Below are 14,425 nucleotides of genomic sequence, written 5' to 3'. Positions count from 1 at the left end.
TCTTTAAACAAGTCAGTCCACGAGGTATAGTGAACCTCGTAACAGCGAGGTCTAGAGAACTCGTAGCAGTTGTGTAACGGGAGGCTGCCACAGTTATTTATCAATTACACAGTAATCTTTTCTTTTTGGTAGAATGCTTCATAGGACTCCAGACTGGCACCTTAAATTAGACAGTAAAAAAATGTTTAATCATTTGCAGATGATAAAATCGAGATATGGATAAGAGACCTAAATTAGGTCAAAACTGAGATTAGGTTATTTACCAATCTTGATATCAAGTCAGGGATAGATAATGTGGTCATTGACCTCGAAGGAGTTCTGGTTCAGGTTATGGGCAAGGTGATTGAACAGATAGTGGAAAGGGAAACTGGAGCAGGCCCAGGAGACGGGACACCTGCTTGAACAGATAGTGGAAAAGTAAACTGGAGCAGGCCCAGGAGACGGGACACCTGCTAGAAAGGGGGATTTCATTTTGTACAGTGTTCCTTCTACTTTTCAGATTAGAGAGACAATATAGACAGACTTTTAAAATTATCACATAATATAAAAATATAAAGCAAATTTAGTTTGATCTTTGCTAACGTATTTATTGTTTCATAAACTTTTTAATTTTGGAATGATTTTCAAGCTACAGAAAAGTTACAAAGATAATACAGAGTTCCCAGAGATTCCCCCACCCATTTCTCCCATTGTTAACATCGTACAGTCCCGGAGTACGTTTGTCACAACTAAGAAACCAACATTGGTGCTTTACTATCAACCAGACTTCAGATTTTTTTTTTTTTTTTCAGATTTCACTAGTTTTCCCCCCAATGTCCTTCTTCTGCTCCAAGATTCTGTCTAGGACACAATAATTGGCATATCTCTTTAGTCTCTTCTGCTCTAGGCAGTTTCTTAGACCGTCCTGCTTCCCATGACCTTGACAGTCTTGAGGAACACTAGCCATGTCTTCTGTAGAGTGTCCCCCATCCCATAGTATAGTCAGGCTGTCTGCGTCTGTACTTAATCTGTTATCTTTGTAGCTCAGTGAATACGTGTTACCATTAATAGGAAGAAGAATTTTTGCCTCTATAGGCAGTCCCCTGACTTATTGCAATTCATTGCTAGAAATCACATTCTAAAGTAACTCTTAAAAGTAAATTTGCTTTGCCCGAAGAATCACTGTTGTGATTAGAGGTTACATTTTTGACCAAAGATGTAACATCAAAAATATAATACAGATTTGACTGATGTACTTCAAAGATAAGCTTTTGTAATGATTTAAATTAAGAAAGTCAAATTTCAAGGCATAGAAGTTTAGGTCCTAAAAGGAATGTTGAGAGATAGTAGTCTAGCCTGGTTATTCCCAAACCAAGTTGCACGTTACACTCCCCTGTGAGGCTTTTGCAATACAGATCCCAGGGCCCTACTTCTGGAGTTTGGAAGCTGGTGGACATATGTATTATGGTGGAGCAGGAAAAAAACATTGGGAATCCCAGCTTTAAATACTTAAAGAACCTACGTTTTAGGATTCAGTATTTCTAGTATTTCTGTTGTGGAGGGAGTGGGGGGAGTTTTAAAGGGGGAACAGTTTCTCCTAATTCCCCCTGAGGGGTCTGTGCAAAAGAAAACGTGAAAGGGGACAGTCCAGAGTGTTGGGCTTTGTGCCTCTAGACTTTCACACTTCCTTAAACTGCCGAGGAGGATGGTGTGGAGAAGTGAGAGATTTATGCTGATTAGAAAATGATATCTGAATGGGACAGAGAAACGGTAAACCTTGAAAAGATAAAAACCACCTGGAAACTGCTCATTTTGCGATTTCATGTGAAGCATTGACTGGAGGATCCCAAATATTCAATTTTCTAAAAAATAATTTATTCTTTAATTTGTAGTGTATTATGTGGTCTTTTAGGGGGTAGATCTGCCTCTTCATTATTCTTTTTTTTTAATCCCAACATCAGTATCAATTGATTTTTCCCGAGTGGGAGGCATCTTCAGTGAGGAATTTATATAAGGAATAATAGGGGAAAGTACCCAAACATTTTCTAGGAAGATTTTAATTGGCTATACAAAAATTTTCCTTGTTCATTATACTAAACATAACACTTAATCCAGGGTGATTGGGTCTCCCTCAAGACAGGAAGTAGGTTGTGTTTAATCTTTTGCAAATTAACAAGTATAAAAGTAGAGTTAAGTCTTCTAATTATAGATATTTAGTAACTAATCATTTTAGCTTTTATCTAAAGTATTTTTCCATTTGTCTTCCCTTGGGTAATAGTGAGAACCAGCTTCATGGTAAAATTCCATAAATAAAAAATTAGGTTTCAATGAAAGTTAGTATCAGTTGAAGAGACTGTTTTGGGAGATCAAGATAATGATTTCCTGTTGACAAGAAGGGTCGGTGGAGCAGCCAAAGATATTTCAGAGCCATTGACTTTTTAAAAAAATTCAGCAAGTATACACTAAAAGTGATAGATACAGTATCTCTCTGATGGATTTTGGTTCTAGAGATTTGGACTCCTTCAGTTTAAAGCTGTGGTAGGCTTGCTTTCAGCTCTATAAAAGTAGGGAAAAAAACCTAAAATAAATTAATTTCTCCTTTCTTCTTTATATTCCATGTATATTCTACATTGATTTTAATTAAAATTAGATCTTGAAATTTAAAATTGGGGTGATGTTTCCAATTTCTTTGTGTCCTTCCTTCCTTCTTTGAGCAAAATAATGGCCTGGTTCCTTAGTAAAAGTAGTCATAGGGTCCAAATCAGCATTTTTGTAGAAAAAATTCTGTAGAAAATTCAAGGTTTGGGTAATGTCAATTTTGCTGATAATTGAGAAGTTCCAAAAAGATATTACTATTTCTTATTGTTAAATGAATCCATACTAATTCAAAAGAAGTGTTTTGTGTTCCACATAACTAAACTAATGTCATTTGTTTTCAACTCTGGCACGGATTCTGTGGCCTTATACAAATCACTTAACCTTTCTTTGATTTTGAGTCTTCAAGCAAGTAGGAATATAATGAGTTGATAATCATCAACCTTACTCATAGAATTACTCTACAGGATATCCAAGAATGTCAAATTACTTTAAAATGGTTGCACAAATAATAAATAATTGTGTACTCCCCCAAATCACTTATTTATTAATTTGCAAGTTATTACCTTTGCTTTCTTAAAGGATAGAGTTTGTGCAATAGCTAATTAACATAATTTTCTATTTAAATGCCTGTAGTTAATGGTAGTAAAAATAGAAAAAAATTAATGCTAATAATTTAGAGGATTACAGTTTTTGTAAATCTTTTTTCTACATAATTCAGTTTACGCATAATAATCTTTCCACCAGTCCACTAATAAGTTAATTATTCTAAATAGTTTGATGACTTTATAAAGGTCCTTTCTTTGAAGGATTATAGGACTTCTGTTTGAAGTCACCCCCGACTCTCCTGTCTAATTGCCTTTAGCAGCCTGCCTTCACCAAAGATAGAAGCGTTTCCATTTTCTTACTGCAGTCTCTGCTCAACTATAGCAAAGTCAGATGTGGGCATTTTTCCAGTATGCCTGAAGCAGCGCTCTTATGAGGTACCTCCCTTCAACCTCTAAATGGAATACATGCTTCAAATATGCCCATCATAGGTACATTAACACTCACAGGCTCACTTGTAGCCACAAGTTTGGTCAACCGCAAAATCAGTCATGTGTGCGCACCTTGGAGACCCTGGGGATGTTGAATCTCCACATATTTTTTTGCTGAGCACCTTGTTGCGCACATTGTACTTGTATGTAACTCATCTGAGTTTCAGTTGAAGTTGTGAGGAGCACATGTACATTGTTCAAACTTAACAAACTTAATTGGGACACTCACTGCAGGTACTTGTAAATCCCTAAACCAGTGTAATACACACAATTGCTCATACTTCTCCAAATTTCTTGCTCATTTGTGTGTGGCACTTTCTCAACTAACCATTTCTCTTCAAACCTAACCAAGGCCATTGCTGTTTAGAAAGTTGTAGCAAAAGAGGGAAAAGAAACAACGAAGGCTAGAGAAGAAATGACAGGGTGTAGATTGACCTTGATCCGTGGTTTTAAAACTGTGTTCCACAGAAGGGTCAGGTGGGCTGGCCAGTGAGAGAGGGGGGTCCAGCTACTTCATTCACAGATTGATTTTGAATTTGGTTATCCTGATCTAGGGCTTGTGAAAGGCTTTCTTTGTCCTCTTTGGTATCTTTATTTTGTCAAAATGTATTGATTTAATCCATTAATAGGCCAGGTAGAGCTAGAGATGATAGGAAATGAGGACGTGTGTGTGCCTGTGTGCGTGCATGTGTGCAAACGCAAGGTGTGCTGTATTCGTTTCTAATGTAGAATAGACCCAAAGTAGTTGTACCTGAGAAGTTAAAAGAAAACTCATATCTCCCTCCCAAATGTCCATGAAATTGCATTTTGACTTTGGTAGTAAAGATGTTTGTTCACCCGTCTTTAAATCTGTAACTTAATTTCCTTTCTGTGGTTTGTAAATTAATCTTTTTACTTTCGTGATCAAAAGCACTATAAATACATTGTGTGAAATACTGAAAGAATAAACCAAGGAAAATACTCTCGGAGACCACACAAGGATAAGTAGGGCTGATAGGGAATAGCAAAAAAAGAATGTAATTATTGAGATGAATTATTAAGTAACTTCCTCAAATTGAATTAGAATTGATTTTATTTCCTTAACCATATATTTTAAAAGGAACTCAAAAAAAAAAAATCACTTGAAGTCATTAACATTCCTATGGATTAGTTTAAGAGTTTGAACAGTATTTAGTATGTACTGTTTTCCAGTTTAGATCATTGTATTTGGAGCATAATATTTGCCTGGCTGAAATGATTCAGATCAACGGTTTTCAAACTTTGTTTCTTGGAGGTTTCTTACCAATGCCTTAGGGGCCAGCATGTGAGGCAAAGGAAACAAAGCAGGCGGGATTCCTGGCTCCCTTGTTTCAACCCGGGCAACCTCACATTTATCTCTTTTGTACATCAAGAGTTCTGCTTAGGATTTCAGTTAAAAGGAATTCCACTGCTGAAGAGAAACAAAAAACCTTGAAAATCCCTGGCTTGGATCAAGCCCTACTCTGTTGCAAGGGGCTGACTCCTAGAATTTCTTCCACACAGAATCTAAATTGTATATTTTTGTAAACTAATTTTCATATCAAAATCTGAAAATGAATGGGTGAATATGAGTGTTAATAAACATGTGTATTATGTGAATCTTTGTAAGTATCTTCATTTTTGCATGTATTCATCCAAACATAATTTATTGCTTGCTTACTGCTAGGGATACTAAACAAAATAGGAAGGTTCTTACTGTTAAGGCCCTTTGGGGCAATTAAACATTATGTGAGGAGAAATACAATGACAGTCAGCTTGTGTATGAAAGCCTGCTCAGTGGTAACCTAATTGGGGAAGAGGTGCTTAGAGAGTGAGGAGGCATAGAAGAGGTGGTTCTTGAGATGTTACTTTTTTAATTAAAAATAATAAGTTAAATATTTTAATTAACGTTCCTTGTGGGATATTTTTAAATTATGGGAGTAATATGAGTCCACTGTAACAAATTTTGGGTTGAGTTTGCAAGGATAAATGGGAGCTGGTTGGGGGCAAGAGATGATAGTGGCCATGGTGGTGGTGATTCTGTTTCAAGAAGTTCAGGGAGGGCTCCACATAGGAACCAGATACATTGATGGCCTTCCAGATCACACTAAGAAACTTGAAACTTAATTTGCAGTAGGTATAAGGAAATAATGAAATGTGTTCATTTGAATGACATAATCAGATTTGTGTCTCAGAAGATCATCTGACAGCAATGTGCACAGTGGATTATAAGGGAGCAAGAATGGGAATGAGGAAATAATTCAGATCAGTTGCAGAGATCCAAATGAGAAATGATGATGGCTTCAACCAAGGTAGCAGTGGAGATGGGGAAGACTCAACAGATTCAAAGGAGATTGAGGAGAATCATGAAGGATTCCCAAGTGATTCATTGTAGAAACTGAACGAGAGGGAAGAGTCAATGATGACTTCCATATTTTGACTGGTGCAGTTGGGTGGATAGCCAGTGTCATTCCCTGGGATTTGGATGGAGGAGCACAGGTTTGGCACAGTGAATGAAGATGGTAATATATTTTGTTCTATGAGTGTATATATGTGTTCTAGACCTGGATCTGAAAGTGTACAGGTTACAGACACAAGCCCTGGAGTCCTATGTTCTCATCTTTATCCACCACTTCCTGGCTACGTACCCTTGGACTTCCAAGCCTATTTCCTCATCTGTCAATTGAGAAAAATAATACCTACCTCCTATGTTGTTGTGAGGTAGAGCATAACATGTAGTAGAAACTCCATGAATATTATCAAATATTGTTATTATTCATCTTCCTCAGACCTCAGTTTCCTCATCCATAAACTTATGAGAGGTGGGGGGCTGTGTTTGTGCTGGATCAGATGATTTCTGGGGTCTTTCCGGCTATAAAGTTTTTCATTCTAATGTGTCTGCTCTCTGTTAACATGTGTGTGGACAAATACAGTTTTACTAAAGGATGTTAATCATTTCTAGGAACTTGCCACATCAGACTCAGATTCCCCAACAGCAGACTACAGGTGAGTACGAAAAGTAATAAGTTCATGTTTATGAACGGAGCTAATAGATCAAAAGATAATTATACTACTAGATAATTTATGAAGCTTTAGCTTCACCAAGTAAGGCAAAACAGTTGTGTCATTCCTTAATCAGAGTTAGACCCTCAGAATAATAGCTTAGATCATTCTGTAGATTGGCATAAGAGTGATAAACACAGGGTAAATGATCTTACAGCAAAAGCATCCATGGAGGTCCTGGCTAATTAAGGAAGACTGAATAAAATCCCCTTCCTTCAGTGAAGCTCCCTATTCTTCCCCTTGGTATGAAAGATTCTTAGCTTGGATGCTTCCAGGATTTGTCTCAGTAAGTGAGCAGCTTGAAACTGACTCTTACAAAAGGAAACCATTGTGACTAATCACTGAGGCTTCAGGGGGATAAATGAGAAATGGTTGGTCTGGTTTTAATGCCGTTTAAAAAGCTCTTATAACATGACCGCTGACAACAAGATGGCGGGCAATTCTCCCTGGACTATTCTGTTTCCCTAAGACTTGCTTTCTTTAAGTTTATTTCTTTCAAGTGTCCCTAAAAAATTTCCACAGCCAATTATTTCATTCATCTCTGTACCAAGTAGATAACTTATTCATGATTGTTTTCTAATTAGTGGTTGATTCCTAGTTCTAATTGCCGAGCAACCAGTAATGCCTTTGTAGCTCTTTTGGAAAAGCCAGAGAAGTTTTAAAAATGTAAGTTGGATGTGGAATTCTGAGTATGAATAGTGGTATTGTGGTAGGGAAGCTATTAAGTAAGTCTCATAAAAACTTTAGGCACATATAGAAAATTACTGCATGTTTTCATTCAAAAAATTATCTTCTCTATTACTGCTTTCGGGAATTTAAGGAGATTTTCGTTTGACAACTTTTCAAAGATTTGAGGCAAGTATAATGAAGTTGTTCATCAGATTTTAATTATGAAAAAACGTTTATAAGAATTTCCCCCACAATTTTGATTGCTTGTTTTAATTAAATGCTAACATGTTTCAACAAGACTGTTCAGTATATTAATGCAGTGGTGCTACTGTGTGAGCATTCAGGAGATTAATGAAGGAACAAACTGCTGTAAATATGTGTTGTCTAAAGAGCAAAGAAATAAATGAATCCCTACTACCACTAATTTCATGACTTTTTTTAAAGAGGTAAAATTTTAAAAGAATATTTCTTCAATGGAAATGCTAGAACTTCTTCCTCATTAACCTCATAGACTTCCATCTCTCCTAAGATGTCTTACCTCTGATTCTTAATTATTTCAGACAAGGAGTGAAGGAAGACAATATCTAGAAAAATAGTAAATAGTTCTTTCGAATACTTAAAAAATCTAGATTTTACTTCCCCCCCCTCCCATTGGGAGAAATAAGGAAACCTAAGTAGATGATGTTAGGGAGATTTACCTAATAGTTGTATAAATTTTTAGCAAGTAGACTTGTTAGCTTGCTACAGTTTAGTAATAGGCACCGTTTCCAAATACAAAGACAATTTCTGCCTGAGCAAATGTTATACGAGCCAAAGAATTTCCCTAGGGGGATTTTAGGTTGTTCAACATAATTTTCTAAGTTATTTTTCTAAGACAGGTTTTGGGGAACAAGCATTTTGCTTGAGTCAGGAAAGCTTTCATCTCCTTTTTAGTTAACACTTATAGCCTATTACCTTCTTGTTTTCTTATATTTTTCTGTAATTTTCTGTATTATTGACTAAAGTACACCGTATCTTCTTGGTTGTTTTCTTCTTGTTCTTGTTTTCGATGAGTCCCCAAAGTACCTAAGTGCTAAAGGGAGAGAGACCAGCCTGGCATCTTTTATAATTATGATATTAGATTTTTGTGTTTCTGCCTCTGATAAATGTAACACCAAATAGTCGTACCTCCTGAAGAGAAGAGCTAAATGGACAGGTTACATTCCTTATTCCCATTCTGTTCATGTGAATGAAAAAATGAAGTTTGTTTCTCAATGTGTAAGTTGTTCCATTCTGTCTGCACATGCATGGATTCAGTGCTATGTATGTATTTTCATGGGCACAACAGCTTTGCTGTCCCTCTATCCTGGTTATCCTAGTATCGCAAAGAGGCAACAACATTTGTGCAGGATTTTCATAATTTGTTTTTTCCAAGTACCTCAAAGCACTATGCTAATGTCACAGTTTTCTTTATGAAGGTAATTTAAGCACAGGATTTGTCCCATGGATATCAAGTCATTTTGTTTGCAGCTTGCTATATGGAATTTGTCAAGGGAGGGTATATTTTGAAGTTTGTTTTCTTTAGTTAGTTGTTTTCTTTTAAAAGATGATCAGAAGTTTAAGAAATGAACTAGCTGCTGGGCTTGTAATCCTGGACTTAAGCACTAGCTGAGATAATAGAGCAGTTAAGAGCTGACAATAGCACTACCGTTTGGACCGGGCCCAAGCCATTAGTTTTGATGCCCCTTCAGGTTTTCTCATTTTCTCTGCCCTTCCAAACCACATGATATTTTCTAAAGAGCCACGATTAAAAGGTACAGTCATACGTCCTGCAGTCAAACTCATTCTTTTTGTTTATTGTGGGAGGAATTTTCAGGCCGTGCCTTTTGAGAAATACAAAACATTGTAGCTTTGACCCAAGAAGGAGAGGACTAACTTAGAATTTCCTTTTTTTTTGAAAACCAAATGCAGAGAAATAATGCAACATAATTATTTTAAATTATGTTAAGAAGATAGAAAATTACGCCTTGCAGTAATTCGTTTTGCTCCAAATCTAAAAGTGTCCATGCTTAACTCATGCCCATATTCATTCTTACACATTGCAGGTAAATGGTATCCCTGAAGAACGAAAACTAACCGAAGCAATGAATTTGTAATCAGACAATATAGCACTTATATCTTATTTTTTCTCTCTTCCAATAATGCATGAGCTTTTCTGACATATGGTATGCATGTTGACAGTGTCAAGTATATACCAAATAATACAATATAACATTCATTTTACTAATGTATTTTTTTTGGTACTTAAGGCATTTTTGACAATTTGTAAAACATTGATGACTTTATATTTGTTACAATAAAAAGTGATCTTTAAAATAAATATTATTAATGAAGCCTGAAGTCTGGCAAAATTTACTTCAGAAAGTATTTGATTGCCTCCTGTGTAGTAGGAATCTTTCATTGCTAGGAACAGGTTCGCATGTTTATTCTTTATTTAATGAGATTTTTATTAGGCACTTCCTGTAATGTATAAAATGTCTATGCTTCTGTGTTCCAAGTGAGCTACCCATTTACTTAATACTTTTATCCTTGTGACCTGTAAAGCTTGTTCTTTTATATACCACTTGTTGGAGTGTTTTAGAGTAAACGTGGCCCTTTGGATTGTGGATCTGATGATCCCCAGTTCATGAAGGGCAGCCCAGACTGCATACTTAACCTGACTCTATAATCAGATATTTGGTTTTAGAAGCACGCCAGGAGTTGTTACTCAAAAAGGGAATAGTTACCTGCTGATGGTGACATGAATTAGCTCCAAAACCCCAGGCTTCCCTGTGGTAACACTACTTTCAAGGCTTAGCAGAGTTTCCTTATACCATGTTGGTATACATACTTCATGCGTCTTGGACGCTACGGGATCAATGTGGTCATCAGGCCAAGTAGCAGGCCGCTTTTGTTGCAGACTAGAAAACCTTCTCTTAATCTGCTCTGGGCAGATTTCTGTGTTACCTATTAATTGGTCAGAGGATACACAAATGCTATCCAGATCTGATTCCAGAATCCAAGAAGGTTCCCTGTTAGTGTTGTGTACAACTTGTCTTCCACTTCGGGGAAATAGTCTACCATGTCCTTGACATTGAAGCTCCCCCTCCCAGCCACACCTTCCTGGGACTTAACAGAGGATGTGGGATCTTCGATATTTTAAAGATTTACCTCATATTCCTTTCCAAGACAGCTAGGGTATTGCCACTTGCTGTTCTCCTGGATTGATCAGCTTGAGGTTGTAAAAGTATTGGGTCAGGGCCACGTGCTAGGAGAAAGGAAATGTTGCCACAACTCCCGGCGACTAGACGGTGGCACAGGGCGGAGAGTTAACAAACTGTTGCTCCTGCCAGGTGAAATCGAACTATTCCTGGTAGTCCAAATGAGCAGGAACAAAGTCATACAGGATCCACAAATCAGGAACTGCAGATCAGGAGTCAGGAACGTTATTCATCTGTTCTAGGAAAGAGTCTACTGTGGGGATTGGAAAATGCATTTGGAGTTAGCATCAGTTTTCACACTGACCATATTGAGGAATTGAATGGGGATAAGAATCATTGGCCAGCATCTCACAAATCTTTGATAATTGCCTTAATCTCTGCAGTTCCCTCTAAACAAGTGATTTTGCCTCTGACTTAATATTTCAATAGGGAAGAAGGTCCAAATAGCTTGCTCAGTGGTTGTTGCTACCTTAATAGCCCTTACTTTATGGGTAAAAAAATGTGGGGATTCTGCCCCATGCTGAGGATTTCTGTCCCAACTAAGCACCCTCATAGAGGGCAAATGAGTACATGGTGAGTTTGGGGTCCCAATGGTGAACTTAAATTAGAACACCTTTTTTCAGTAAGCTGTTGCCCTAAAAAACCAGTTGCAGTGTTTGTCTGCACTTTCAGGAACTCATGAAAACTCAGCTCTAGATTCCAAATATCCCCTAAAAGTTTGTGACTTTTCTTTTTTCCATGGCCCCTCAATAAATGATGACCTCTCTTTGGGGAAGTTCACATCTGTAGGTCTACACCAATGATAGAAGAGAGCATTAGGTAAAAATGTTAAAGCTAAATTTGAGGCTAAGAGAGTACTTAGAGAATAATTAAGTAGAAAACAACATCAAGGCTGGAGCCTCCGAGTACAGATACAGCATGTAGGTGGGGTGTGTGACCTCTGGGATCAGTGGTCCAAGATTTGAGCTCTTGCTTCCCATGTCCTGACTATACCCAATTGAGGGCATGGGTCAAAACTTTCAAGCAAACCATTCTAAGATGAAGCAGCCTCACAAATTTGCATTTTGGCATTTCTTATGGAACACTCTTCTAGCTGCTTATCTATTGTACACCCAATATGTTAGTATGAGTCGTCATGTTCTGAGGACATTGTGGTGGACCAAACGAAACACAGGCTCTGCCTTCATGCAGTTTACATTCTAGTAGGAAAGACAGACATTCATCGAGTTGTCATACAAATAAATGTCAAATTGCAACTGTGATAAATACTATGAGGGAAAGTCATTGGTGCTATAAAAGCTTATCACAGGGGGATGTGACCTGGTCATCAGGGTCACAAAAGATTTCCTAAGGAAGTTTGCTCTGCTAGCAAAAGGATGAGTAGAAATTGATAAGATGAAGTGGAGTAAAAAAGAGTATTTGAGGCAGAGAGAAGAGCATTGCTAAGTCCTTTTGGGAGAAGAGTTCCTGATGAGTGTAGGAGTTTACTGGAAAATTCAGTGCAGCCAGAGTATGGCGTATAGGGAGGAGGTGTTGGGAAAGTGAGACCCAAGATAACGGGTAGGACCAAACCATGCTTGACTTTAAAGGCAAAAGCATTTTAAGAACGAAGGATGGTGATGTGGTCATACTTTGCATTTTTGTACAATCAATCCAGCTGTAATATAGAGAAGAGATAGAGGAGGTGGGCAGAGTGTGAGTGGATAGACCAGCTAGGAGGCTATTGTAGATATAACTGGAGAAATAACTTTGGTGGTAGAAGAGATGGAGAGAAATGGAGAGATTCAAGAGCTATTCAGAAACATAGGCAGAACACTCCATGACATAAATCACAGCAAGATCCTTTTTGACCCACCTCCTAGAGAAATGGAAATAAAAACAAACATACAAAAGAGCTATTTAGGAGGTGAAAAACAGCAGTTTTTGGTACATTGGATACTTTGGAAATGGTGTTAAGGAAAAGAAAGGGGCTAATTCTGATGGGAGGGTGTCAAATGGTAGTGCTGCCCATTGTCATAAGAGATACTGGATAAGAACCAGGATTGAGGAAAACAGTATGAGTTCAGTTGTACATAAGGTGAACTTGAAGTGCCCTTGAGAAAACCGAGAGACATAGGCTGTTGGATACATGAATTTGAAGCTCAGAGTAGAGGTCTGGGCTGGTGATATGATTGGTAAGTCATCTGGGTATACATAGTCATTGATGCCTTGAAAGTTGATGAGAAATCTGGTCCTTGGTATGTCACCTGAACACTCGTGAATCAGCTACATTTTGTGTTACAGTTATTCCTCCAATGGCTAGCAAAAGAGTAGGGTACGTAAAGTTGAGTGTTTGCCAGAATCTAATGGACAGAGAAAGGCAGGGATGGTATTTTATTCACATTTCACAAAATTAAAATGTAATATTACTTACGTTTTTATTGAAATCTTACTATGTTATTAATAAATCTGAAGTTTTACAAGGTTGTTCATGGGCTGCAAGGGTTTCTGTGGTTAGAACATCTCACTTTACATTCCATTAATAGGCTGCAGTTCATCTTAGGTAATTTATCATGTAGTTTTCATATTGGTGTTTATATTTTTTTAAACTGTGACGGCCATAGCAGCGTGCTGCTTAGATCTTCCTTCAGGAAAGAATTTGCCATTCAGCTGCAAGGAGAGCAGTTAACTGACAGCTTCTAGTCTTAGCACCTTCAGGATCTGCCTTTGGCCTCTGAACAGAGAAACTTCCTGGGCAGGCACCCTTCAGCCATGACTGAGCATGGTCTGAGTCCTAGGGTCTGGGACTCCTCTGATGGGAAATCTTTTCTCTGGACCTTTCTATTGGGTTGGCTGTGACTTTGTCAGATGTGCACTGTGGTCGGATGACCTCTTTGCTCAATCCAGCTTCCCCTCCACCCCCTTTCCTTTCGGAGGTGTCAGATCGCCATCATGGGTTGAAGATTTTCCTTGCTCAATTATGCTTCCTTCCCCTCTTATCTTTCACAGCTTTGGCCCCAATAAACCTTTGCACTTGCAATTCCATTTCAGCATCTACTTTCCAGAGGCTCCAATGGATCTCTATAGTATTGCTTTACATTCCCAATCACAGATGTGGATCAATGGTTCAAAAATGGTTCACTGAAGAAGAAAACTGACAACAATAAGCACACTATACCAATAGGTACATGTACTATAATTCAAAATAATGCCATGAACATAAGGAATGATTAGGGCTCCGACTGCAAATATAGAATATATGCCTCTATGTACGAGAATACATGATTTTGGGTGAGGATTTTACATAAAAGAAGCCCAAACAGAAAAGTGCTCATCTTAAAAAAGTGGATTTTATTGGATCAGATATCTGTTCCCTAGTACCTCAGTAACTAGTTTGCTGTCTGTTTTTGCATCATTTTCAAACAATATGTAATTCCTTTTTAATAAAACAATTGGGAATGAAATTGATTGCTTTTATAGATAAATTCATGAAAGGTAGCAGTACCACAGAAGTATTGAATTAGTTTGGGTCCCGCCAGAATAGCTCGTTCATTTGGGAGGTAACCCCAGGAAGCCAGAGTATAGAAGCAGAAAGAGTGAGGAGGTCAGAAGGAAAGACAGTGAATGTTATATCATGGATCTGGCTATTATTCTGGAAAGCAGAACTTGGTCCTACTGCGGATTCTGTAATGAACTATGTAGCATAAACCTCAGAATTTTCCCTCCACGCGACAGAAGGTTTAGTCTTTCATTCACTGACTCACATACTTGTGGGCTCTGGCTGTGAGTAGGCTGGGTGAGATCTTGGTGCTCTGGAGAAAAACCTGGGGCAGAGAAGCTCAGAGATGCTATGGACACTTGAGATGA

At 37.8% G+C, this 14,425-nt stretch overlaps 1 protein-coding gene across 5 annotated transcripts in view; it reads left to right on the top strand.

The window, feature by feature from the left end:
• The window catches only part of SGCE (sarcoglycan epsilon), a 68,544-nt gene extending 58,825 nt beyond the window's left edge, over positions 1 to 9,719 (top strand). For 4 of the 5 annotated variants that reach the window (XM_007195749.2, XM_007195752.2, XM_007195748.2 and 1 more), the window contains 3 exons: positions 6,571 to 6,614; positions 7,492 to 7,526; positions 9,425 to 9,719. In XM_007195749.2, coding sequence (XP_007195811.2) covers positions 6,571 to 6,614; positions 7,492 to 7,526; positions 9,425 to 9,475 — 130 coding nt within the window. In that variant the 3' untranslated portion in view covers positions 9,476 to 9,719. The remainder of the gene's footprint in view (positions 1 to 6,570; positions 6,615 to 7,491; positions 7,527 to 9,424) is intronic. The other variant, XM_007195750.2, reaches the window with a different exon arrangement.
• Positions 9,720 to 14,425: the final 4,706 nt, after the last annotated feature.

The sequence above is a fragment of the Balaenoptera acutorostrata genome, chromosome 7 (assembly GCF_949987535.1).
Source record: "Balaenoptera acutorostrata chromosome 7, mBalAcu1.1, whole genome shotgun sequence".
NCBI lineage: Eukaryota > Metazoa > Chordata > Mammalia > Artiodactyla > Balaenopteridae > Balaenoptera > Balaenoptera acutorostrata.
The sequence above is the reverse complement of the archived record's forward strand: the minus strand, read 5'-3'. Positions and strand labels throughout refer to the sequence as shown.